The following is a 27,904-nucleotide window of genomic DNA, read 5'->3' as shown; positions in this document are numbered from 1 at the left end:
TATAATGTAAACTCAGCCTTAAATGCAGTAGCAGCAACTGGTATCAGGCTGTCATGTATGTATATTTTACACTTCAGTATTCTGGGGAATGGCACTTCACTGGAATTAAACTGTATGCATAAAACTTTAGCCTAATTTGCAGGGACTAGCAACAGGCTTTTTAATAACACTCAATTTATTAATGTTAAACGTTTTTTGCTGGCATGTAAAATCGTTTAATTTTCTGAGGTACTGGGTGAAAAAATGTTTTGGGCACTATTTTTTTCCACTTGGCAGTCGTTTTATTTAATTTATGACAGTTTACTGATCTCTCTCACTGTTAGCTATCAGGGTTAGTTATCCTTTGCTAATGGGAGCAATCCTTTGCTAAAATTGTGTTTTTTACAAAGATTTGATGCTATAACTTTTCAGTTTATTAATTTTCAACTGTCATAACTTTTTCTGTGCTTCTTATAGGCACAGTACGTTTTCATATTATAGTAAATTACTTGAAAAGTATTTCCAAGTTGCTAGTTTATTTGCTAGTGTGTTAAACATGTCTGATTCAGAGGAAGATATCTGTGCTATATGTGCTAAAGCCAAAGTGGAGCCCAATAGAAATTTATGTACTAACTGCATTGATGCTACTTTAATAAAAGTCAATCTGTACAAATTGAACACATTTCACCAAACAACGAGGGGAGAGTTATGCCGACTAACTCGCCTCACGTGTCAGTACCTGCATCTCCCGCTCGGGAGGTGCGTGATATTGTAGCGCCGAGTACATCTGGGCGGCCATTACAAATCACATTACAGTATATGGCTACTGTTATGACTGAAGTTTTGGCTAAATTACCAGAACTAAGAGGTAAGCGTGATCACTCTGGGGTGAGAACAGAGTGCGCTGATAATATTAGGGCCATGTCAGACACTGCGTCACAATTTGCAGAACATGAGGACGGAGAGCTTCATTCTGCGGGTGACGGTTCTGATCCAAATAAACTGGATTCAGATATTTCAAATTTTAAATTTAAGCTGGAAAACCTCCGTGTATTACTAGGGGAGGTGTTAGCGGCTCTGAATGATTGTAACACAGTTGCAATACCAGAGAAAATGTGTAGGTTGGATAAATATTTTGCGGTACCGGCGAGTACTGACGTTTTTCCTATACCTAAGAGACTTACTGAAATTGTTACTAAGGAGTGGGATAGACCCGGTGTGCCGTTCTCACCCCCTCCGATATTTAGAAAGATGTTTCCAATAGACGCCACCACACGGGACTTATGGCAAACGGTCCCTAAGGTGGAGGGAGCAGTTTCTACTTTAGCTAAGCGTACCACTATCCCGGTGGAGGATAGCTGTGCCTTTTCAGATCCAATGGATAAAAAGTTAGAGGGTTACCTTAAGAAAATGTTTGTTCAACAAGGTTTTATATTGCAACCTCTTGCATGCATTGCGCCTGTCACGGCTGCAGCAGCATTTTGGTTTGAGTCTCTGGAAGAGACACTTGAATCAGCTCCATTAGATGAGATTACACACAAGCTTAAAGCCCTTAAGTTAGCTAACTCATTTATTTCAGATGCCGTAGTACATTTAACTAAACTTACGGCTAAGAATTCCGGATTCGCCATTCAGGCACGCAGAGCACTGTGGCTAAAATCCTGGTCAGCTGACGTTACTTCTAAATCTAAATTGCTTAATATACCTTTCAAAGGGCAGACCTTATTCGGGCCCGGGTTGAAAGAAATTATCGCTGACATTACAGGAGGTAAAGGCCATGCCCTGTCTCAAGACAGAGCCAAACCTAAGGCTAGACAGTCTAATTTTCGTTCCTTTCGTAATTTCAAAGCAGGAGCAGCATCAACTTCCTCTGCACCAAAACAGGAAGGAGCTGTTGCTCGCTACAGACAAGGCTGGAGACCTAACCAGTCCTGGAACAAGGGCAAGCAGGCCAGGAAACCTGCTGCTGCCCCTAAGACAGCATGAATCGAGGGCCCCCGATCCGGGAACGGATCTAGTGGGGGGCAGACTTTCTCTCTTCGCCCAGGCTTGGGCAAGAGATGTCCAGGATCCCTGGGCGTTAGAGATCATATCTCAGGGATACCTTCTAGACTTCAAATTCTCTCCCCCAAGAGGGAGATTTCATCTGTCAAGGTTGTCAACAAACCAAATAAAGAAAGAGGCGTTTCTACGCTGCGTACAAGATCTTTTATTAATGGGAGTGATCCATCCGGTTCCGCGGTCGGAACAAGGACAAGGGTTTTACTCAAATCTGTGGTTCCCAAAAAAGAGGGAACTTTCAGGCCAATCTTGGATTTAAAGATCCTAAACAAATTCCTAAGAGTTCCATCGTTCAAAATGGAAACTATTCGGACAATTTTACCCATGATCCAAAAGGGTCAGTACATGACCACAGTGGATTTAAAGGATGCTTACCTTCACATACCGATTCACAAAGATCTTTACCGGTATCTAAGGTTTGCCTTTCTAGACAGGCATTACCAGTTTGTAGCTCTTCCATTCGGATTGGCTACGGCTCCGAGAATCTTCACAAAGGTTCTGGGTGCTCTTCTGGCGGTACTAAGACCGCGAGGAATTGAGGTAGCTCCGTACCTAGACGACATTCTGATACAAGCTTCAAGCTTTCAAACTGCCAAGTCTCATACAGAGTTAGTACTGGCATTTCTAAGGTCGCATGGATGGAAGGTGAACGAAAAGAAGAGTTCTCTCTTTCCACTCACAAGAGTTCCCTTCTTGGGGACTCTTATAGATTCTGTAGAAATGAAGATTTACCTGACAGAAGACAGGTTAACAAAGCTTCAAAATGCATGCCGTGTCCTTCATTCCATTCAACACCCGTCAGTAGCTCAATGCATGGAGGTGTTCGGCTTAATGGTAGCAGCAATGGACATAGTACCCTTTGCACGCCTACATCTCAGACCGCTGCAATTGTGCATGCTAAGTCAGTGGAATGGGGATTACTCAGACTTGTCCCCTACTCTGAATCTGGATCAAGAGACCAGAAATTCTCTTCTATGGTGGCTTTCTCGGCCACATCTGTCCAGGGGGATGCCATTCAGCAGGCCGGACTGGACAATTCTAACAACAGACGCCAGCCTACTAGGTTGGGGCGCTGTCTGGAATTCTCTGAAGGCTCAGGGACAATGGAATCAGGAGGAGAGTCTCCTACCAATAAACATTCTGGAATTGAGAGCAGTTCTCAATGCCCTTCTGGCTTGGCCCCAGTTAACAACTCGGGGGTTCATCAGGTTTCAGTCGGACAACATCACGACTGTAGCTTACATCAACCATCAGGGAGGGACAAGAAGCTCCCTAGCAATGATGGAAGTATCAAAAATAATTCGCTGGGCAGAGTCTCACTCTTGCCACCTGTCAGCAATCCACATCCCGGGAGTGGAGAACTGGGAGGCGGATTTCTTAAGTCGTCAGACTTTTCATCCGGGGGAGTGGGAACTTCATCCGGAGGTCTTTGCCCAAATACTTCGACGTTGGGGCAAACCAGAGATAGATCTCATGGCATCTCGACAGAACGCCAAGCTTCCTCGTTACGGGTCCAGATCCAGGGATCCGGGAGCGGTTCTGATAGATGCTTTGACAGCACCTTGGATCTTCGGGATGGCTTATGTGTTTCCACCCTTCCCGATGCTTCCTCGATTGATTGCCAGAATCAAACAGGAGAGAGCATCAGTGATTCTAATAGCGCCTGCATGGCCACGCAGGACTTGGTATGCAGATCTAGTGGACATGTCATCCTGTCCACCTTGGTCGCTACCTCTGAAACAGGACCTTCTGATCCAGGGTCCCTTCAAACATCAAAATCTAATTTCTCTGAAGCTGACTGCTTGGAAATTGAACGCTTGATTTTATCAAAACGTGGTTTTTCTGAGTCAGTTATTGATACCTTAAATACAGACTAGGAAGCCTGTTACCAGAAAGATTTACCATAAGATATGGCGCAAATACTTATATTGGTGCGAATCCAAGAGTTACTCATGGAGTAAGGTTAGGATTCCGAGGATATTGTCTTTTCTACAAGAAGGTTTAGAAAAGGGTTTATCCGCTAGTTCCTTAAAGGGACAGATTTCAGCTCTGTCCATTCTTTTACACAAACGTCTGTCAGAAGTTCCGGACGTTCAAGCTTTTTGTCAGGCTTTAGCTAGGATCAAGCCTGTGTTTAAAACTGTTGCTCCACCATGGAGTTTGAACTTAGTTCTTAATGTTTTACAGGGGGTTCCGTTTGAACCCCTTCATTCCATTGATATCAAGTTGTTATCTTGGAAAGTTCTGTTTTTAATGGCGATTTCCTCGGCTCGAAGAGTCTCTGAGTTATCTGCCTTACATTGTGATTCTCCTTATCTGATTTTTCATTCAGACAAGGTAGTTCTGCGTACTAAACCTGGGTTCCTACCTAAGGTGATCACTAACAGGAATATCAATCAAGAGATTGTGGTTCCATCTTTGTGTCCTAATCCTTCTTCGAAAAAGGAACGTCTGCTACACAATCTAGATGTAGTCCGTGCCCTGAAATTTTATCTACAGACAACTAAGGATTTTCGACAAACGTCTTCCCTGTTTGTCGTTTATTCTGGTCAGAGGAGAGGTCAAAAAGCTTCGGCTACCTCTCTCTCCTTTTGGCTTCGTAGCATAATACGGTTAGCCTATGAGACTGCTGGACAGCAGCCTCCTGAAAGAATTACAGCACATTCTACTAGAGCTGTGGCTTCCACTTGGGCCTTTAAGAATGAGGCTTCTGTTGAACAGATTTGCAAGGCTGCAACTTGGTCTTCTCTTCATACTTTTTCCAAATTTTACAAATTTGACACTTTTGCTTCTTCGGAGGCTGTTTTTGGGAGAAAGGTTCTTCAGGCAGTGGTTCCTTCCGTATAAAGAGCCTGCCTGTCCCTCCCGTCATCCGTGTACTTTAGCTTTGGTATTGGTATCCCATAAGTAATGGATGATCCGTGGACTGGATACACTTAACAAGAGAAAACATAATTTATGCTTACCTGATAAATTTATTTCTCTTGTAGTGTATCCAGTCCACGGCCCGCCCTGTCACTTTAAGGCAGGTAATTTTTCCATTAAACTACAGTCACCACTGCACCCTATGGTTTTCCTTTCTCTGCATGTTTTCGGTCGAATGACTGGTAATGGCAGTTAGGGGAGGAGCTATATAGCAGCTCTGCTGGGTGAATCCTCTTGCACTTCCTGTTGGGGAGGAGTTAATATCCCATAAGTAATGGATGATCCGTGGACTGGATACACTACAAGAGAAATAAATTTATCAGGTAAGCATAAATTATGTTTTTATGATTTAATTTTATTTTACAGGCAACTTTGTATTTATTTTAACCAGGTACAATACTTATTAAATAGTTATTAACTATTTAATAACTACCTAGCTAAAATACTTACAAAATTACCTGTAAAATAAATCCTAACCTAAGTTACAATTAAACCGAACACTACACTATCATTAAATTAATTAAATAAATTAACTACAATTACCTAAAATTAAATTCAATTAAATAAACTAAACTATAGTACCAACCCCCCCCCCATTAAATTACAGAAAATAAAAAAAGAAGACTACCCGACGAATGAAGGTTCCTTTAAGGGACGTCATCCAAGATGGCGTCCCTCAAATTCCGATTGGCTGATAGGATTCTATCAGCCAATTGGAATTAAGGTAGGAAAAAGCCGATTGGCTGATCCAATCAGCCAATCGGATTGACCTCGCATTCTATTGGCTGATCGGAACAGCCAATAGAATGCAAGGTCAATCGGATTGGCTGATTGAATCAGCCAATCAGATTTTTCCTACCTTAATTCCGATTGGCTGATAGAATCCCATCAGCCAATCGGAATTCGAGGGACGCCATCTTGGATGACGTCCCTTAAAGGAACCTTCATTCGTCGGGACAGCAGGATGTTCCGCGTCGGAGGTCTGCAAGATGGAGCTGCGGTTGAAGATAGAAGACACCGCTTGGATGAAGACTTCTACCGGATGGAGGACCTCTTCTGCCCCGCTTGGATGAAGAATTCGGCCCGGCTGGGTGAACACGGCTCAAGGTAGGGTGATCTTCAGGGGGTTAGTGTTAGGTTTTTTTTAATGGGGGTTTGGGTGGGTTAGAGTAGGGGTATGTGGGTGGTGGGTTTTAATTTTGGGGGGTTGTATTTTTTTTACAGGTAAACGCTGATTACTTTGGGGCAATGCCCCGCAAAAAGCCCTTTTTAAGGGCTGGTAAAAGAGTTGATTACTTTGTAATTTAGAATAGGGTAGGGCATTTTTTTATTTTGGGGGGCTTTATTATTTTATTAGGGGGCTTAGATTAGGTGTAATTAGTTTAAACTTCTTGTAATTCTTTTTTTTTTTCCTGTAATTTAGTGTTTGGTTTTTTTTGGTACTATATACTATATAAATATACTATAAATATAGTTTATTTAATTGAATTTAATTTTAGGTAATTGTAGTTAATTTATTTAATGATAGTGTAGTGTTAGGTTTAATTGTAACTTAGGTTAGGATTTATTTTACAGGTAATTTTGTAAGTATTTTAGCTAGGTAGTTATTAAATAGTTAATAACTATTTAATAACTATTGTACCTGGTTAAAATAAATACAAAGTTGCCTGTAAAATAAAATTAAATCCTAAAATAGCTACAATACAACTATTAATTATATTGTAGCTATCTTAATGTTTATTTTACAGGTAAGTATTTATTTTTAAATAGGAATAATTTAGTTAATAATAGTAAGTTTTATTTAGATTTATTAAAATAATATTAAAGTTAGGGGTGTGTTAGTGTTAGACTTAGGTTTAGGGGTAAATAAGTTTAATATAGGTGGCGTCGGCGTCCGGGAGCGGCGGTTTAGGGGTTAATGAGTTTAATGTAGGTGGCGGCGATGTAATGGGGGGCAGGATAGGGGTTAATAAATGTAATGTAGGTGGCGGTGGGCTCCGGGTGCGGCGGTTTAGGGGTTAAACAATTTATTTAGTTGCGGCGGGGTCCGGGATCCGCAGGATAGGGGTTAATAACTTTAATATAGGGGGCGGCAGATTAGGGGTTAATAGGTATAATGAAGGTGGCGGCGGGGTCCGGGAGCGGCGGTTTAGGGGTTAATATATTATAGTTGCGGCGGGGTCCAGGAGCTGCTGTTTAGGGGGTAATAACTTTATTTAGTTGCAGGGGGCTCTGGGAGCGGCGGTTTAGGGGGTAAAACAGTATAGTTTAGTGTGGGTGCTTAGTGACAGGCTAGCAAGAAAGCTGCGAAGAAGCCGATGAGCAGCGAGATCGATGACTGTTAGTTAACAACAGTCCGCTGCTCATCGCCCCGTACTTGGTGTGCGGCTTCTTGACAGCTTTCTTGATAACTTTGGCGAACGTATTCAGGTCCGCGGCAGCGATGGTAGGTGAGCTTAAGCGAGCGCATTGGGCCGGCGAATGCAGGACGGCTTCATACATAGAGGCCATAGCCCGAAGATTATTTACCAGTGTTCGGTCTGTTACTTTATCAGCTTTATGAACATAAATAAAATCACTAATATTATACCTGACAGATATCATGGTAACATGGATCGGAATTGGCTTTTCTGTATAATATATTTGTTTTGTTGGAATACGTATGACAAATAAATAAACCATAAAACACCATGTTGCTCTCAGCCAGGGTGGTATTTAAGGAGATTCTCTTCAGTTATACATTTTCATGACAAAAGTTAACAAAATGACTTGGTATGGTTTGCAGCTTTAGATTCTAATTATTTCTCACAACTATTGAGTGTTAATGGTAGCAATGGTATTTCCTTTCACCAACTTATGCTGTTTTGTTTGTTTTTTAAACTCCTCTAAAATGGTATTACTCCTCTAAAAATGCTTTCATTTAATTTAGCTTTTTCCTACCATGTGAAAGCTTGTGAACCTTTGAGATGTTGTAGCATATAGCCTGCAGTGTGGATCACCACATGATCTGTTCAGAACATGTCTGCCTTATGCAAAAGTATTTACCTACTGAAAGGAGAAAGAAGCACTGAAAAGAGAAAGAAGCAGACAATCCCAGTAAAGCCATGAAAGAAATATAAAAAATATATCTTAACTAGATAGAACAGCAATATTAAATATTTTTTCCAGCCTTGTGTTTTCTGCAGAATGAGTTATACTGGCCAGTGCCTGGCTGTTTACAGCACAGGTTTTTGCATTTCCGTTATGGAGTCTCTTTCACTTAAATCACCATAAAACATACATTAGATTTGAGAACAGATGTTCTTAATATGAAAACAGTTGCTTTCCATTAATAATGGAATTAATGCTACCATAATCTGGCAACACCTTTGGTAATGGGATCTTTAGAGAACCTTTTAAGTGTGTTATTTGTATAAATTTTTTTTTTTTTTTTATAAATTTCTTGTTTTTTCAGGCCAAAAAGCAACTAGTTTCATTAAAAGTAAGTATTGTATTTGCAGCAGATTCATGAACTTTTTCTATTGACTGTATAATGGAATGTGCTCTAATCCATTTGCTTAAAGAACTTGCTGCTATGGTTTTTTGTTTTTTTTTGGATAATTTGTTTATAGCTTTTTTGCAGTTAGAGAGCACTACCTAAAAAATAATTTATAGCCTAACATGAAATGCATGTTTGAAAAAACTTTCTTCTGAATTTTAATGCCAGAGTGGCCTTTGATGTGATTGCAGTAGAAGTTTAAAGTATGCTGCTGGGTGAAATTTTGCCTTTTTGATGATAATTTTTTTATTATTTGGAAATTGCACTATTTTCAGTGTTTTTACTATCGTACTTGGTAAATGATGTAAAATATTTGAATTTAACTACAATTCAGTTGAATTCCAAGAATGTCAGTGTATAAATTTGCAGTCTGAAATTACTACAAATTTTTGTGGCATGAAACTAACCAGCCTGAGAGAGTTTCTGTGGGTTCAGGTTTGTGGTGACTTTCTAACATTTGGGGTTGGTATTCTGTGTTTTTCTTTTCTACCTCATTAAAGGAACTTGAAAATGTGTCATATTCAGGCCTCTAAGTAGTACACAGACTTGTTTTTGTTTTCATTTTGTTTAATACACAGCTTGACGAATGCCTGGGTATGAACGTTTTATATTATTTTACAAATATCTATATATAGATACCTTCCTTGGCTCCTAAAATATTTTTATTTTCTAAATTTGATATCAATGTATCAACCACTGGTTTAATGTATATTGTATCTGTAAATCTGCTTTTCTGTTAAAATTATAGCCCCCAATTTTCAGCATTTTCTTTTGAATGTGAGACTCATAAAGACGCAGGCAAGTAGAGCCTAGTGGCCCAACCTTCTTTACAAAGCAGCACTCTCCTGAGGATTTGTAACCTGGGGTATAACATGATCATCTTGTTTAGTGACACAAGCGATACTATGCCTTCGTCACCATGCAGCCTAGAAACAATAGAGACCTAGAAATTCTTGAAGCTTGCTTCTCAGAGACTGAAACAAGTGTCTTCATATTGGCTATGTTTCCAAAAATGTCCTTTAAGAAAAAAATGAAGAAGTGGCGCTACTTTCTACTGTGCTGTGGAAGAATAAAGTTTAGATTTAAAATCTAAAAATAAAATATGTTTTATAAAATAAATTATGGGTTCTACATTACGGTTTGAAAGTGATGTATGCTGCTTAGGATTCTTAGACTTATCGATGTTCAGGATGTAAATGTCTTGTTCAGTGACTAGCAGGTACCCATAAAAATTAAGATGCAGGACGTATGCATGCTAGGTTTTTTGTATAACAGGTTCTTTGAAGTGTAGTAGTGGGAAACTAATATAATATGGCTACATTTGTAAATTGTGATGCAGTTATTTCAGTCAAGCGTGTTTGCTATTAAAAAGAGAAATTTATTTTCACCTTGTGTGTGTTGTGTGGCTGTGAAATTTAGTATTGATATTTTAAGAACGCAAATGTATTTTATCACAAATTATTTTTTATTGTCATTGACTTATTTTGCTAATGATATAGATTTTTAATGTATCTTTACAGGTTTTAAATTATAGTGCAAAAGTTACTTAATTCAGTTATATACCTACTCTCATGAGCTTGTTACTTTCTTTCTCTTTCTCCAATAAATTGATTTTGACCATAGGTTGCAACAGTTTCAGAAAAATCTCGCATCATGGAACTTGAAAAAGACTTGTCTCTGAAAGCAAAAGAAGTCGCTGAACTACGTAAAAGACTACTAGAGTGTGACAAGCAAACCGGCAGTGTAGATGCATCACTTTCATTGTTGCAAGAAATAAGTTCTTTGCAAGAAAATATTGCTGCAATGACCAAAGATCATGAACAGGAACTGAAATCTTTGAAAGAAAAACTTGAAACCACAGAAGGCATCCAAGAGAAAGAGGTTGAAGCATTAAAAGTCTCCATAGGAAAAATTTCCAAAGAGAATGAAACATTAAAAATAAAACTCAACCATGCAAATACAGAGAATGCAGATGTGATAGAACTCTGGAAGTCAAAACTCGAAGCTGCAATTGGATCACAACAGCAAGCAATGGAAGAGCTAAAGGTTTCCTTTACCAAAGGGGCTGGTGCACAAAATTCTGAACTGATTGAACTTCAGGCTCACATAGAAAACTTAAAACTGGAGCATCAAAAAGAGATTGAACAATTTAAATATGATAAAGATAAGGAGAGATCTGACTCTCAGAAAGAGTTAGAAGCCCTAAAGGCTAAGCTCCAAGAGTCTAGTGAAGAAAGTGAATCCGAGCTTGAAGCCCTAAAATCCAAGCTAGAATTGGCAGAAGAACAGCACCTTATTGAGATGGAAGATGCATTAAATAAACTTCATGACACAGAAACAAAGGTAAAAGAACTTGAGACTCTGCAAGCACAGTGTGCAGAGCAAAACCATACAATTGATAGGTTAACAGCCAAGATCAAGGCTTCAGAAGAGTTAATGCACAAAGCAGAATCTGAAGGTAAAATGGAAATCTTGATATTTAAGGAGAAACTTGAGGCTGCTGAAGAGCAAATTAGGAGACTTGAGGTAGAAAACATTTCAGAAACTAATAAGGTTTGTACCATTACTTATTTTCTTAATTTTCTTTTTCTTTATTTATATTCATTTTCATACCATTAATGCTTCTTTTTTGTTCTTTGCTTTTTTTTTTCTTAATTTATTGATTTTGCACTTAAATTATAAATAAAGCAAATTATGAAGTATACAGCATATCTAAAATTATATAAAGAATTGTCACCCCCTCCCCCCCCCCCAACTACAGCTCATCCTCTTCTTTTTCTGCAACAACGGCTAGTTCATTAATTTTCATGTTAAGCTAGCCAGTTACTAATTCTACACACCAAACACCCAAGTTACTAAATGACATAGGATTATTTTACAGTAAAGTTGAGATCTCCAAGATATATTTGTCTTTTTATTAAGATGGCTAAAATGACATTTCATTTAGCTAATTAAAGGGCCAATATAGAGTAAAAAACAAAACAAAAAACCTCTAAACCGTCAGAGCATGTACTAGTGCTGCAGATTGGATCAGCTGCATTTTTCTCTCTGGACTAGCAGTGCTCTGCAAGAACCAAGCAGTGGGGGTTAAACACACAGTAGTCATGGGTCGATAGTCTTAAAATTACATTCTCTAACAGGATTTTCAACAACCTCTTCTTTTTTTTTTTTTTAAATGATCTATAGGTAAATACAAACACAGTTCATTTTTTCATTTTCATGTCATTTTTTTTCTTTTTTTTTTTTTTTCTTCTTTTTTTCCTTTTTTTCCTTCATCTGTTTGACTTCATTAGGCAAATGATTTGAGTAAAAAGTTAAATGAAAAAGATGAAATGCTTTCTGCTCTCGAGAACAACCTAAGTAATTTGCATCTGGGGAAAGACTCTTTGGAAAAAGAAATTGAAAACTTGGTAAGATAGTATTTAATATATTCGATATGTCAAAATATAGTATTTGTGCAGAAATGAATATGGCCCATTTTTATTGAAGATCCAAATTCCTTAAGTTCCTGCTGGAGGGTTTGGAAAAAGTTTGTAGGCTAGTTTTCTTAGGCGTCAGATTTAGACTCTCTTTATTTTGTTCCATAAGAGGATTGCTTAAATTCCAGGTTTCAGACCTTTGTTCATGCTCTGGTCAGAATTTAACCAAATATTTTTCCAGTTTCTCCTCCTTGGAAGCCTAATCTGGTTTTGAGGATTCTTGAAGCCCCTCCTTTTGAACTTATACATGGTTTAGACCAGGGATGAGGAATCTCGGCACTCCTGATGTTTTAGAACTACATTACCCATAATGCTTTGACACTCTGAAGTCCAGTTGAGCATTATGGGAAATGTAGTTCTGAAACATCTGGATGGCCAATGTTCCCCATCCCTGGTTTCAACCTTTCTAACTGTAAGAATATATAACCAAAGTGCTGCCATTTTGTATCTAAGAATCCATTATGAACTAACATTGAGCCGTTGTACTAATATTGAACTGTTGAACTGTTTTTTCTTAATTGTGTTATATGACATCTGTTCTTTGGGGAGTATCATCGGAAGGTTATTTATTTTATAAGGTAGTGAATCCACTACCCATTACTCCAGGAATTCACTTCCTGGCCACTAGGAAGAGACAAAGATTCCCTAACTTACAAGAGCACTCTATCCCTCCCATTTCACTGGTATGCTAGTTTAATCTTTGCCTCCAACAAGGCAGATCCAATTCCATTTCTTGGGCCTTTAAACATGAGGCTTCTGTTGAACAAATTTGCAAGGCAGCAACATGGTCTTCTCTACATACCTTTGCCAAATTCTACCATTTTGATGTTTATGCTTCATCTGAAGTGGCTTTTTGTAGGAAAGTGTTTACAGGCAACAGTGTCTGGGAATTATGTGCCTGTCTTTATAAGATTTAAATGTTTCCTTATCTCACCTAATATTACTTGTGTACTCCACAGTTTGGGTATTAGTTTCCTAGGAGTAATGGATAGTGGACTCTCACCACCTTATGAAAGAAAACCTAATTTATGGTTACCTAATGAATTAATTTTATTTCATGGTGGTTAGAGCTGTTGGGCTCCTCCTTATTTAAAAATAAAAAGTGTAAAATGTTTTTGATTGGCTATATGTTAAACTGGCATACCAGTGAGGTGGGGGTGATGGAGTGCTTTTGGAAGTTTGGGAATCCGCGTCCTTCTAATTTCTAGGAAGCTATCCCAGGATTAATGGATTGTGGACTCTCACCACCAAGAAATTAATTTATCGGGTAAGCTTAATTTATGTTGTTACTTTTGGCTATTACTTCTGCCAGAAACTAAGTTTTCAGCTTTGTCTTGCAAACCTCCTTTCTTGGTTTTTCACCAGGATAAGGCTGTTCTTTCTAGTTATTCCTTTCTTCCTAAGGTGGTATCTATAGCTACTATAAACTAGAAAATTGTGGTTATTTCTTTTTATCCAGTTCCTATAAATTTTATGAAACAAGGTCTTTACAACTTTGATAATGTGAGAGCTCTTAAATATTATTTGGAAGCCACAAAGTATTTCAGACTTGTTTTCTCACTTGAAAGTGAATGTCAATTTTGATGCTAAAGTGCCTGTTTTTTTAAAAATTCGATTAAAAACAGGGGCACTTTAATTTATCAAAATTTACATTTCACTCCTGTTGAGAACAAAAACTTTGCTTTTAATCTTCACAGCAGCTCCAGCTTCCTCCACCCATCGCAAATCCACTTCCTGGGTCTAAAATGAGGAATCCGGCTTCCTCCAATCACAGTTTTGAATCAGATACTGATTCCCCGGGGGGAAGCCTTGATTGGAAGATGACCTATCCATCATTTCTGACGTCAGAAATGGCTTGCAACGACCGGAGGAAGCTGGAGCTGCTGTGAAGATTAAAAGGTAAGTTTTTTTTCACAACAGGAGTGAAATGTAAATTTTGATGAATTAAAGTTCCCCTGTTTTTAATTGAATTTTTAAAAACCGGGCACTTTAGCATCAAAATTGTCATTCACTTTAATAATTTTCTGGTCCTTGCAAGGGATAGAAAGCTATGGCCCTTATTGCAGGCTTAAAGACATGAAACACAAATTTCTCTTGTTAAGTGTGTTCAGTCCACGGGTCATCCATTACTTATGGGATATATTCTCCTTCCCAACAGGAAGTTGCAAGAAGTTCACCCAAGCAGAGCTGCTATATAGCTCCTCCCCTCACATGTCATACCCAGTCATTCTCTTGCAACCCTCAACAAAGGAGGTCGCGAGAGGAGCTGGAGTTTTTACTTAACTATTCTTCAATCGAAAGTTTGTTATTTTAAATGGCACCGGAGTGTGCTGTTTTTCTATCTCAGGCAGTATTTGGAAGAAGAAACTGCCTGCGTTTTTTATCTATGATCTTAGCAGGCGTAACTAAGATCCACTGGCTGTTCTCGACATTCTGAGGAGTGGGGTAATTTCAGAAACTGGGAATAGCATGCGGGGTCCTCCGCAAATGAGGTATGTGCACTACTTTATTTTCTGGGAATGGAATTGACTAAGAAAATACTGCTGTTACCGTATGATGTAAGTACAGCCTTAAATGCAGTAGTAGCAACTGGTATCAGGCTGATAAATGTATGCGCAGTCGAGTTATATTCTAGGGACTAGAATTTGACTGAGAAAATACTGTTAACACTGAAATAATACTTAAGCCTTCTCTGCAGTGGTAGCGACTGGTAGCAGGCTTAGTGATAGCTTTGCATGACATTGAAAAATGTTGTTTTTTAATAAAACGTTTACTGGAATGTTATTCGTTTTTTGTGAGGTACTTTGGTGATAAATCGCTTTGGGCATGTTTTTTTCCACATGGCTAACATATTTTTCTGCAAAACAGTTATATCAGGGCTCCCACTGTTGTGATTGGAGTGGGAGGGCCCTTGTTTTAGCGCCTTGTTGCGCAGTTAAAATTATTGCACAGTCTTTCTGCTTCTTCCTCCTTGATCCAGGACGTCTCTAGAGAGCTCAGGGGTCTGCAAATTTCATTTGTGAGGGAGGTAATCAGTCACAGCAGATCTGTGACAGTGTGCTGACTGTGATTAAAAGCGTTAAATCTTAATTGATATCTGTTTTATCCGTTTTGGGTATCGAGGGGTTAATCATCCTTTTGCTAATGGGTGCAATCCTCTGCTAATAGTACACTTCTTTTTAAGAATTGTTTAATTATATCTGTATTTTTGAAGCGCTGCAGCGTTTTTTATATTGCTTGTAAAACTTATTGAAAGTGATTTCCAAGCTTGTTAGTTTCATTGCTAAGTCTGTTTTAAACATGTCTGATTCAGAGGAAGCTGTTTGTTCATCATGTTCAAAAGCCAATGTGGAGCCCAATAGAAAAACAGGAAGGATCTAATGCTCGTTACAGACAAGGTTGGAAAGGCAACCAGTCATGGAACAAGGGCAAGCAGGCCAGAAAGCCTACTCCCGCCTCTAAGACAGCATGAAGTCAGGGCCCCCTATCCAGAGACGGATTTAGTGGGGGGCAGACTTTCTCTCTTTGCCCAGGCTTGGGCAAGAGATGTGCAGGATCCCTGGACGTTAAAGATTATATCTCAGGGATACCTTCTGGATTTCAAATCCTCTCTTCCACAAGGGAGGTTCCATCTTTCGAGGTTATCGACAAACCTAGTAAAGAGAGAGGCATTTCTACAATGTGTACAAGACCTCTTAATCATGGGGGTGATCCACTCAGTTCCGCGATCGGAACAGGGACAAGGATTTTACTCAAATCTATTTGTGGTTCCCAAAAAAGAGGGAACCTTCAGACCAATCTTGGACTTAAAGATCTTAAACAAATTCCTAAGGGTACCATCGTTCAAGATGGAAACCATTCGAACCATCCTACCCATGATCCAAGAGGGTCAATATATGACCACGGTGGACTTAAAGGATGCTTACCTTCATATACCGATTCACAAAGATCATTATCGGTACCTGAGGTTTGCCTTTCTAGACAGGCATTACCAGTTTGTGGCTCTTCCCTTCGGGTTAGCCACGGCCCCGAGAATTTTTACGAAGGTTCTGGGCTCACTTCTGGCGGTACTAAGACCACAAGGCATATCGGTGGCTCCGTACCTAGACAACATTCTGATACAAGCGTCAAGTTTTCAGAATGCAAAGTCTCATACAGAGATAGTTCTAGCATTTCTGAGGTCGCATGGGTGGAAAGTGAACGTGGAAAAGAGTTCTCTGTTACCACTCACACGGGTTCCTTTTCTAGGGACTCTTATAGATTCTGTAGAGATGAAGATTTACCTGACGGAGTCCAGGTTATCAAAGATTCTCAATGCTTGCCGTGTCCTTCATTCCATTCCAAGCCCATCGGTAGCTCAGTGCATGGAGGTAATCGGCTTAATGGTAGCGGCAATGGACATAGTGCCATTTGCGCGCCTGCATCTCAGACCGCTGCAACTATGCATGCTCAGTTAATGGAACGGGGATTACTCAGATCTGTCCCCTTTGCTAAATCTGGACCAGGAGACCAGAGATTCGCTTCTCTGGTGGTTGTCACCGGTTCATCTGTCCAAAGGAATGACCTTTCGCAGGCCAGATTGGACGATTGTAACAACGGATGCCAGCCTTCTAGGCTGGGGAGCAGTCTGGAATTCCCTGAAGGCTCAGGGATCGTGGACTCAGGAGGAGAAACTCCTCCCAATAAACATTCTAGAATTAAGAGCAATATTCAATGCTCTTCTGGCTTGGCCTCAGTTAGCAAAGCTGAGGTTCATCAGATTTCAGTCGGACAATATCACGACTGTGGCTTACATCAATCATCAAGGGGGAACCAGGAGTTCCCTAGCGATGTTGGAAGTCTCGAAGATAATTCGCTGGGCAGAGTCTCACTCTTGCCACCTGTCAGCGATTCACATCCCAGGCGTAGAGAACTGGGAGGCGGATTTCCTAAGTCGCCAGACTTTTCATCCGGGAGAGTGGGAACTTCACCCGGAGGTATTTGCTCAACTGATTCGTCGTTGGGGCAAACCGTATCTGGATCTCATGGCATCTCGCCAGAACGCGAAGCTTCCTTGTTACGGATCCAGGTCCAGGGACCCGGGAGCAGTGCTGGTAGATGCATTAGCAGCCCCTTGGGTTTTCAACATTGCTTATGTGTTTCCACCATTTCCGTTGCTACCTCGGCTGATTGCCAGGATCAAACAGGAGAGGGCATCTGTAATTCTGATAGCGCCTGCGTGGCCACGCAGGACCTGGTATGCAGACCTAGTGGACATGTCGTCCTGTCCACCATGGTCTCGTCCTCTGAGACAGGACCTTCTAATTCAGGGTCCTTTCAACCATCCAAACCTAACTTCTCTGAGGCTGACTGCCTGGAAATTGAACGCTTGATTCTATCAAAGCGTGGGTTTTCGGATTCGGTTATTGATACATTAATACAGGCTCGGAAACCTGTGACAAGAAAAATTTACCATAAGATATGGCGTAAATATTTATATTGGTGCGAATCCAAGAGTTACTCATGGAGTAAGGTTAGGATTCCTAGGATATTAGCTTTTCTACAAGAGGGTTTAGAAAAAAAGTTTATCCGCTAGTTCGATAAAGGGACAGATTTCAGCTCTGTCTATTCTTTTACACAAACGTCTGGCAGAGCATCCAGACGTCCAGGCCTTTTGTCAGGCTTTGACTAGAATTAAGCCTGTGTTTAAAGCTGTTGCTCCTCCGTAGAGCTTAAACTTGGTTCTTAAAGTTCTTCAGGGTGTTCCGTTTGAACCCCTTCATTCCATTGATATTAAGCTTTTATCTTGGAAAGTTTTGTTTTTGATGGCTATTTCCTCGGCTCGAAGAGTCTCTGAGTTATCTGCCTTACATTGTGATTCTCCTTATCTGATCTTTCATTCAGATAAGGTAGTTCTGCGTACTAAACCTGGGTTTTTACCTAAGGTTGTTTCTAACAGGAATATCAATCAAGAGATTGTTGTTCCATCATTATGTTCTAATCCTTCTTCGAAGAAGGAACGTCTTTTGCATAATCTAGACGTGGTCCGTGCTCTGAAGTTCTACTTACAGGCAACTAAAGATTTTAGACAAACTTCTTCTCTGTTTGTCGTTTACTCTGGACAGAGGAGAGGTCAAAAGGCTTCGGCTACCTCTCTCTCTTTTTGGCTTCGTACCATAATACGTTTAGCCTATGAGACTGCTGGACAGCAGCCTCCTGAAAGAATTACAGCTCATTCCACTAGAGCTGTGGCTTCCACCTGGGCCTTTAAGAATGAGGCCTCTGTTGAACAGATTTGCAAGGCTGCAACTTGGTCTTCACTTCATACTTTTTCCAAATTTTACAAATTTGACACTTTCGCTTCTTCGGAGGCTGGTTTTGGGAGAAAGGTTCTACAGGCAGTGGTTCCTTCTGTTTAATGTTCCTGCCATGTCCCTCCCATCATCTGTGTACTTAGCTTTGGTATTGGTATCCCATCAGTAATGGATGACCCGTGGACTGAACACACTTAACAAGAGAAAACATAATTTATGCTCACCTGATAAATTTATTTCTCTTGTAGTGTGTTCAGTCCACGGCCCGCCCTGTCTTTTTCAGACAGGTTCTAAATTTTAAAATTATAACTCCAGTCACCACTGCACCTTATAGTTTCTCCTTTCTCGTCTTGTTTCGGTCGAATGACTGGATATGACATGTGAGGGGAGGAGCTATATAGCAGCTCTGCTTAGGTGATCCTCTTGCAACTTCCTGTTGGGAAGGAGAATATATCCCATAAGTAATGGATGATCCGTGGACTGAACACACTACAAGAGAAATAAATTTATCAGGTAAGCATAAATTATGTTTTTTTCTTTCATGATTTAGAAAGAGCATTTATTTTAAGAAATTTTTTTATTTGACTTTTATTATCTAATTGTTTTTTAAAATTGTATTCTCTATCTAAATTTTGGGTTTAATGTCCCTTTAATTTATAAGGCATATTTGGGTGTGGGGAAGACTCCCCTTGAGCACATTACTCCACAACTTGATCAGTTTCCACTTCTTGGGACTTTCATAATGAGGTTTCTAATGATCACATTTGCAAGGCAGCTACTTGGGTCTCTCTTTTTCAAAGTTTTATTACTTTGATGTGTTTTCTTCTTCTGAGGCTGCTTTTGGCATAAAAGTTGTGTAAGTAGTAATGCCTTACAGTAATGTAGCTCTCTTCTCCTCCCCCACATTTCATGGCGATATTATGGACTTCACTGCTTGGGTGCAAATTCCACACATGTCTTGTGGCCTCTCACCATCCAATGAAAGAAAACAAGATGCTTACCTGTAAAATGTATTTCTTTCACCATGGTTTTGACAATATTTGCCCTTTCTTTTTGTTAAGGTGACAGCAGTACTTGTCTTGCTTTCCTGCTTTTCTTTTTCCTACATCTGCTTGGCTATATTTATGACTGATGATTCAGGTTAATAGTAGGGATTTAAGGCTGTGGTATTTTGGGGGGTGTTTGCCTTCTTCTGGTTATCAGGAGGGCAATTCCCCAACATTAATAACTTGTGGATCCTCACTATAATGACTTTTAATTTATCAAGCAAACATATACTGTGTTTTTTTTCATGAAAATAAACTATTACCTGTGAAACTTCTTTATTCACTCTAGAAGCCAGTTTATTGGGATCAGAGCAGTCTTAAGACTGATGGATAGGAACAGGGATCTACTTTGTCTTAAACATTAAAATAACTCTGCTCTTGTAGCATTAATTAGGCCCCAATATGTTAATTTTTGGGTACTTTTTTGACGCTTCAGAGTTTTCACAAGCGTATTTAGATGCAAGCTAGTTTTTTCACGTATACATTTTTTTGAGGCACCCCGGACTTCTGAGTGCGCCAGTGTCATAGTGTGCATACTTTTTGGCGCTTTTTTATTTTATATATGACGTAAGTTTGACGCCCGCATCATTTTACAAGTGTTCTGTGTCTGGATGCAAGATATACTTGTCTTATTTGTGATTTTTCAAATTGTAATTTTAGCATAAAGGGTAAACATGTCTCCCTTTCTTCAAGAACTCTTAATGAGGATATTATTTAACTTTGTTTTCTGCATTTAACTGTATTAGTTTTTTTGCAGTTATGGAGCCTTGTAATTCTGTCCCTAAATCTGCTTTGAAGCTGGGTCATTTGGAAATTTTACTACCAGTGCTAAATCTATTGCACTGGTAGTAACTACTGCTGTTCTTGCTTCAAAAACGGTATTATTGCTCCTTCTGTTTGTTTTTTACAGGAAGAATATACAACTCTTTCTCCCGGACTTCATTTGAACAACAATGCTGAAATGATGGTGGCTATGCCTCTTTCAACTAAGCGTAAATGATCAGTTCAGAATGTATCTTCTTGGCCTGCTAAGGTTAATGTTTCTAGTTTTGAGGCTGCTGTATCCTGTGAGTGATTGTGGATGGTTTTTCTTTGTTGATCTTGATTCTTAATCTGATCTTTTTACTGGCATCCCTTTATTTCATTTTTATTTGATTTTATGTTAGCATATTCATTCTCTTTTTAAGGGGATTTTTGCTCACTTTAGAGGTTACATTATCCTAAAGTAAATAGGGATATACCAGTTAAAATGTATATACTGTTTAACCCATTGGTGTGTTTCTTATCCCTGTTGCTGATTCTTAGATTACATCCAGAAATTGGTCAGGTATAACTTTTATTTATTCTCAAGTATTGTATTATTGAGCTTTTGGATGATAGTCCCAAAATGGTTGGGGACATTTTCACTCTGGCTATATGTTCCAGCATTCCTTTGGAAGATAGTTCTTCTTTTAATAGTCCCTTTTAGTTAGAATGTTTATTTCCTTCCTTAGGAGGGCTTATTTGCAAGCAAGTTATATTTTCAATCCAGTGATTTTTATTGCTGATGTGGTTGTTTTCTTTGATTCTACCAGTGAGATTTTTTTTAAACATCTTATGTTTATATGTGCAAAAGCTTTCTTTTGTTGCCTTTCTTTAATGCTAGAGTATATTTTTAGCTGTTCTTTTTAATTCCAGACCTTTATCTCTCTTTACAGAGAGAGAGTTTATGTGGTTTTGGTTTGGATTTCCATTATTTCTACAGTGTCTGGAGTTAAGGAGCTTTTCTTCCTCGGGACAATTTTAACCTCATATTTGTGTTTTGTCCCTTTCATCCGAATAGAGCTCAGATATATTTTTTCTGCCTAGTATGAGAGTCCTTCTGGTTCTGTCTGGAAATAATAGAATGGTATTTGCTAAATGTTTCAATGCCTTTTTCCTGAATTTGAGCATGATGTACTCTGCTTGCAAGGCTGCAAAGCTAGATAACAGATCAATTTATTTGCTGAGGGAAATTCTGATAGTCCAAAGCACATTAGTTGAAATATAATAGGCCTAACCAGTTTAAGATCTTATCCCCCTCATCCAAGTTTGCATTTAGGTGCAGCCCTGAAGCAAGAGGCTTTCATAGGGATAGGTTACTCCTTTTTCTGGAAGCTTAGTTTTAGTTTGTTCAGGTTCTTTGATTTTTATTCTCTGCTTCAGATTAGACTGATTTACATCTGTTGGTTATGTCAATCATCAGGGGGGAATTTTCAGTAAAAAGGATAGCATTGCTTTCTTTCCTGGGCAGAAGTTTATTGCTGTCTGGTTTCTGCTGTTTATATTCCAGGACTGTATTACTGTAAAGAAGTTCTTTTTCAGTCTTCAGTTTATCCATTCGGAAGAGTCCTCTCTTTTTGTTAAGAGAGGGTTATCCAATAAAGTCATTTTTTTCAGGCCATAATTACCAGGCATATCTACCATTAGGTATGTAAACCATTTTGGCCTGGTGTAATAAAAAAGGATACCATAGGAATTCTTTTCAAATTCCTAGCGTTTTGGAGTTTTTATAGTAAATTCCTCAGTAAGAAAATGGATTTTCTTCATAAATGGAAAGAGTCCATAGCTGCATTCATTACTTTTGGGAAATAAGAACCTGGCCACCAGGAGGAGGCAAAGACACCCCAGCCAAAGGCTTTAATACTCCTCCCACTTCCCATACATTCTTTGCCTTTCGTCCTAGGAGATTGGCAGAGAAGTGTCAGAAGTTTGTTTGCGTCTCTTATGGAGGGTAGTACTCTTCGACATGGGACGGGAGTTTTAAGTAATCCTGTCAGTCTCTCAGTGAAGGCTTGGCTGAAAACTAGAGTCCGGAGATGCAGGAATAGTCTTTCTGCGAAACCATACCGACTCATTTTAACAACACAAGCAATCGACGTTGTCGAACTTCGCTTCGCTGCCTGCTTTCTTCTCTCAAGTCCATGGTGGAGGTGAGGCTACTATCAGTCACACTTAAAGGACCGTGTTCCTGTTCCACGCGTACATTCCAGTAAGATTGTTTCATTTTACTTCTTCATGATTGTACTGTAACTCATTTGTTCCTGCAAACTCACATTAAAAATACAGGGTCTCAGTGGGACTCCTTTAGTATCTTGGAATCAAGGGTTAATATCTCATGAGGGGGGATTAATGAACAGGTTTTTTTTAATCATGTTTGTTACGTGATTCAATCTGTTTATGTGTAGTGTTATCTGGGCTTGTGGCTTTTTGAACATAACGGCCTTTTGGATACTACAGTTCACCTTGTGACCGGGCGTGTTTACATTCTGGTCTCCGATTTCCGCATTCCTGGCTGTGTGGAGACGGAGAATTCTAGTCCTCTGGTGTCTGGTTCATAGGAGGTGGTGAGTGCCCCAGCCATAGTGGGTGTCAGGTGCCGTTTAAATTTTTATATTTAGTCCATTTTTTTTTGGTATCCTTTACCCAGTTATGGTGGATGCTGATGTTGAGATTGTTCAACTTTCTGATTCAGATTCTTCGTCCTGTGACGAATGTGAATTGGCCCCATTGATTCAGGTCAGTCAGTTATGTTCTTTAGGCCGTTCTAGAGCGCCTTGTTCATCGGGCTCAGGGATTCAAGGGACTGCTGAGCCATCCGCCTCGGGGGGCCCTGTCCTCTGGGAAGCGAGTTCCCTACCGCTCCCTACGACTATACATGCGGGTAACCCAAGTTATGTTTTTTCCTCCTCAGAGGGTGGATTGTTCCCCCCGGAGGTTGTGACACGTTTTCGCTTTTACCTACTTTTGGCGCTTGCGTGTCTGCAAAGTCCAGATGTTTATTTGCGATTGTGTCCGTGCCAGATTGCCCCAGGTCTCTTGGCCACAGGAGGGTATGTACAGTTCCCTGCGGGTGTAACTGTTCCTGAGTGTTGTGCCTTTCGTTACAGGCTGGCTCGCCTTTGTGTTCTACTCACACGTTTTTGAGCTGTTTGGGGACCCTATCCTTCTCGGTTATGGGACTCATTAGTCTCCTCCTTCGAATAGCTCACCTCGTTAGACATGGGGGGATGAAGTAATCTCCTTTAAGTCTTGGTATCGAGATCCTTCCCAGTTTTGTTAGAGGAACAGGGTTTCCGTTAGGCTGGTCCTGCGGATCTTTCTGTTCTTCTTGGGCGTTAACCCTCGGGTTGCCTGTTATTTTATTTTATCCGGTTAGGATGAATTTTCTTTTCTTTTTCATACTATCTATCCTGCAGGAACTTAAAAATCTCTGGGATTGATACTCGCTGTTTGCTTCTAGGGAAGTTGTTCGGAACACGTCCCATGTTTGTTTTTCTTCCTCCCTCTCTGAGGGTGGATCTAGCAAGCTTGGCAGTTATGACCCTGGTTGCTTGCTGGTCCTGCTTGGGTTCAGATCTTCTGTCTCGCAGCTTATTCAGACACGTGGCATCTATTATACCTTGCTGGTCAGGTTAGGGTGCTGAGTGCTCTTAACATTTATGTTCTTGTTATTTGTTTTACAAGTTTCAGCTATGCATTCTCAAGAGGACTTGCGGGTCCATGCGGCTCTCGAGATTGTTTCAGTCCTAAATAGCCGTCTCTCTGGTGACTGGGTCAGTGAATTTTGCTGCGTCACTTTCTGTTGCTTCCAATACCCTCAGAACCTAGAGTATTTCTTCCCACGTGGGGGGAAAATTAGAGGGTTTAGCGCCTTCTTCATTGAGAACTCTTGGATTGTCTTCTCCTTGTGGATGGGTTGCCTTCGGGGGACTTGGATTCCCTTTGTGATTTGGTTGTTCCTTTTTCGGGACACTAGACAATGAGTTCTTTTTGGGCTCTGCATCTCTTTCTTGGGATAGAAGAGGTCCTAGAGGGTTTTCACTCATATGGTTCGGGTATTGCCATCCAGGTGGCATCCAAACCCATGTTTTACTATCCTCTGACTTCAAATCTGAGGTGATGTGGAGGCTTGATGTTGCTCTTTTCGGGTTACTTGTCCTTTTTCCCTTGTGTCTGGAGCTCATGGCTAGCTGGGCAGCTAGCTCAGCATACTAATGCTCTGTGGCTACTTAGCAATCCGAGGGTTGCTAGTTCGATCCCCGGCGAGGTCTACTCAACCTTTTCTCCTTTCGAGGTTGATACAATGAGCAGTGCCTTGTGGTCCTTAGGGGGATTAGCCACACTTTCAAGCACAGTCATGTTAATGTTGCGTGGAAGCCTGTTAGCTCTCGTGTCCTTTTATGGCCCTGGCTCTTTGGAGTGTTGGGCTCCTGCAAGGGGTGGTCTCTTCCCTTTCGGTCGGGACTTGCAAGGGCTTCTTGCTCTTATCTGGGTTATTCTGGATTTTTTCCCTGTGAGGTCTGTTTTTTTATATCAGACAAGTGATTTATGTTCCTGGAAGATTGTTTAATCTAAACATTTGTGGGGCCCGGGCTTCTTGTCCTGATCTTCTGATTGTCTAGGGTTTTTCTCGACGTTTTCTCTTTGTGGATTTTGCTGTGGGATGTTAATGGAGCTTATGATCCTAGGACTGGCCTGGGGGTTCCAGTTTCCGGGGTACTTGGGCTTAGCCCTTGTTCTGGCTGTTCTGTTTTACAACTTGGCCAGATTTACTGAGAGCCCGGGTTCCTTGGGGCTTGTCTTGTACTGACGATACTGTTACCTTGGGACAGCCAACTAATGTGATCTGATGGTGGGTTTTCCTGCCTAGCAAACGGAAGGTTTGCGGTTGCTCAGCTGTCTCTTTTGCGCGTGGTATGTGTGCTAGCACAATGGTGTTTTAAGGGGTTCTTTCCGTGTTCGTCACTGACATGGCCTTGTGTCTCCTCGGTTCTTCCTACGGCTTCCTGTCTTTTGGACAGGTGTTTATATACACTCTCCTCTTCAGGGAGCTCGTTCTCCTTATGGAGGTGTGGTTCCTTTTTTAGGGACCTTTCCTGTGTTCGGGAGGTTTAAATAGATGTTTTATCTGGTTCGGGATTGGTCTGCTCTTTGAGTTGTTCCTTTCCGTCTGGGGAGCTGCTGGCTCCACATTGAGACTTATTTGGGTGGCTTTGCTGGATCTCTTTGTGTCTAACGCCTACTCGATTGTCTTAGGTTGAAGTGGCTGTGTCCATTCTTCCGCCCTTTTGGGGGCCGGTCTTGGGGTTCTTTTCTTTTACCTTGCTTTCATATCTGCCATTGCTTGGGCTGGTCCGGCTAGGTGTAGGATCTGAGATCTGTTGTTCATCCTCAGGTCTTGGGGGTGCCAGTGGACCTTGTTTTTAGAGGTCTGTGCATCTTCCCCTTTGAAATCTGTGAGTAGTTCTGGCGGCCTGGATTGCCTCGAGTGTGTCCCCTGCCTTGGAGGTTGGGCAATCTGCTATTTTGTTTGGCCGCTTTTTTCTTATGGATAATGTTTTCTCCTTGTCTTCCTACGGATGGCAGCGTGTTACTGGACTCAGATGTTTATATTTCTGAGTTTGCTACTTGTAATTGTTTGCTCAGTTTCTGAGTTCTGACGTTTTGAGGACTTTGTCTTCAGATGTCTTTTTGGTGCTGTTGCACGATATTTAGGAGATGTTCTTCTCCTTGATGATGCTCAGTTGCTCCTTGTGGGTTAGGCGTTGTCTGCCCTTGTTCTCCGGATCCATTCAGATCTCTGTGGACTTGGCCTTCTTTTAAGGGGGGCTTTTCCTTTATTGGATATTGCTGTACCTTTTTGGGTATCCCTTTGGTTCACCCTTGTCTTTTCTCTTTTGGGGATTTTGGTTTTGTACTTGCATGGGGAGGGGACCGACTGCTGGGCGACGGTTCTACTGGAGGAGTGTAGGCTCAGTGAGTCTGCTTTGCAGTCTCTAGTTAGGCTTTCAGACTATCTGCAGGTCAGTGTCCTTGGGGCCTTTTCATTCTAGTTTTTTTGCCCGGCTCCGGCGAAGCAGGGTTTGGTTGGGTTGTGGGGTTTTTCAGGCCCTCAGAATGGACCGCTTAGGGTACCCTCCCACTTTTGCATTCTGTGTCCTCTATAGCTTGGGTAATGTTTTCCCAAAAGTAAGGAATGTAGCTGTGGACTCCTTCCATTTATGAAGACTTAAATTAACTTTAAAACATAAATTATGCTTACTTGATGATAATTTTCTTTTCTTCAGATGGAAAGAGTCCACAGCTCCCCACCTGTATTTTTTCTGTGGGGCGTCTTATTTTTTGGCTGGGTTGTCTTTGCCTCCTCCTTGTGGACAGGTTTTTATTTCCCAAAAGTAATGAATGCAGCTGTGGACTCTTTCCACCTGAAGAAAAGAAAATTATCAGGTAAGCATAATTTAAGTCTTGCAACACTTCTTCTTTTTTTCTTTCTTTTTTTTTTCTTTTATTTAAACAGCAATGCTCCAAAAGATACTGGTTCTATGCTCCTTTTATTTGTGTAAATTGTAGGGATAATACATTAGTGTTTATGCCACTGTTTTAAAGGACTACTCAATGAAGTAGAATTGCATAATTAACAAGGGCATAATAAAAAGACAATGCAATAACACCCACTCTGAATTTCAAATAAACAGTAGATTTCTTTAGTCAAATTTATTTTTTCTCCCATTTTCAGGCCCCCTGTATCAAGTGACAGACATCAACCAATTACAGACTAGTATACTTATACCCAGTAGGATCTTGTTCCCCAAAAAGTTTGAATATAAAAAATTGATAATGGAAGTAAATTAGAAAGTGTCTTAAAACTGTCGATTCTTTCTGAATCATAAAACTTTATTTTGACTTGAGTGTCCCTTTAACTTTTTCTAACGTTTTGTCAATATTTTTTCAGAAATGAGATTTTTTTTTTTTATTTTTTTTTTTTATACCTGAGTACTTTGTGCAATTTCTAGTTCATCATGGGCATGCATAGGTCACCAGAGTGTAGGGAACAAATTATCTTTTAATACTTATAAGCTACCATTAATAAAGCAATGTGCACTCCATGTTTATGTAAGTATCTTTATCCTTTTTGGTATCAGAGACAGAAGGATATATTTTATCCATAAAATATATGGTACATAAACAATCCTCCCAACATTTGTGGTTGGGTATTAGGGATTTGGGAGGTAGAGGGAGGCCATCAATGATTTGTGGGTGGGCTGTGTCAGGAGTGGCCATTGGTCATGACTGGTTAATGGTCAGGATTGTGGGTGTGTCTGGGCAGTTGGTTGGCATGCCTGTGTTGTGTTGTTTGTGGGTGTGTCTGGGTGCTCTATGGGCAGGACTTCCAGAGAGGGACAGGGCTCAGGATTAGTGGAGTGGTTTGGGCAGCACTTCCACACCTCCAGACTTGAACCGGGAAGGCCAGTCCCTCATGTACAATAAACAGAAAAGTCCTGGTGCAATAAATAAAAGAAAATCCATAGGGGTCAAGGTAGAACAAACCTGAGACAACATTTTAAGCTCAAAAACCCTTAATCATGTCCACATGACATTTAGACATGATTAAGTGCTGTTGAGCTTAAGACTTTGTTCTAGTTCTGTTTCACCTTGAGCCCTACGGAGAAACAAATGATTTTATTTCCTGCTGCTGGACTTTTCTGTTTCTCAGAATAAGTGACTGTCCCCCTCAACTCTGGATAGTTGGGAGGTGTGCAAGTCTTACAAAACTTGCTTTCT

At 40.3% G+C, this 27,904-nt stretch overlaps 1 protein-coding gene across 5 annotated transcripts in view; it reads left to right on the top strand.

Moving 5' to 3' along the window:
• Nucleotides 1-27,904, top strand: part of CLIP1 (CAP-Gly domain containing linker protein 1) — an 868,764-nt gene that overhangs the window by 537,994 nt on the left and 302,866 nt on the right. For 3 of the 5 annotated variants that reach the window (XM_053701760.1, XM_053701758.1, XM_053701762.1), the window contains exons 9-11: nt 8,420-8,446; nt 10,127-11,056; nt 11,797-11,913. In XM_053701760.1, coding sequence (XP_053557735.1) covers nt 8,420-8,446; nt 10,127-11,056; nt 11,797-11,913 — 1,074 coding nt within the window. The remainder of the gene's footprint in view (nt 1-8,419; nt 8,447-10,126; nt 11,057-11,796; nt 11,914-27,904) is intronic. The other 2 variants (XM_053701761.1, XM_053701763.1) reach the window with 1 other exon arrangement.

Source organism: Bombina bombina, chromosome 2 (genome assembly GCF_027579735.1).
Source record: "Bombina bombina isolate aBomBom1 chromosome 2, aBomBom1.pri, whole genome shotgun sequence".
In the NCBI taxonomy this organism is placed as follows: domain Eukaryota; kingdom Metazoa; phylum Chordata; class Amphibia; order Anura; family Bombinatoridae; genus Bombina; species Bombina bombina.
Note: the sequence above shows the minus strand (reverse complement) of the source record. Positions and strands in the feature narration are given on the sequence as shown.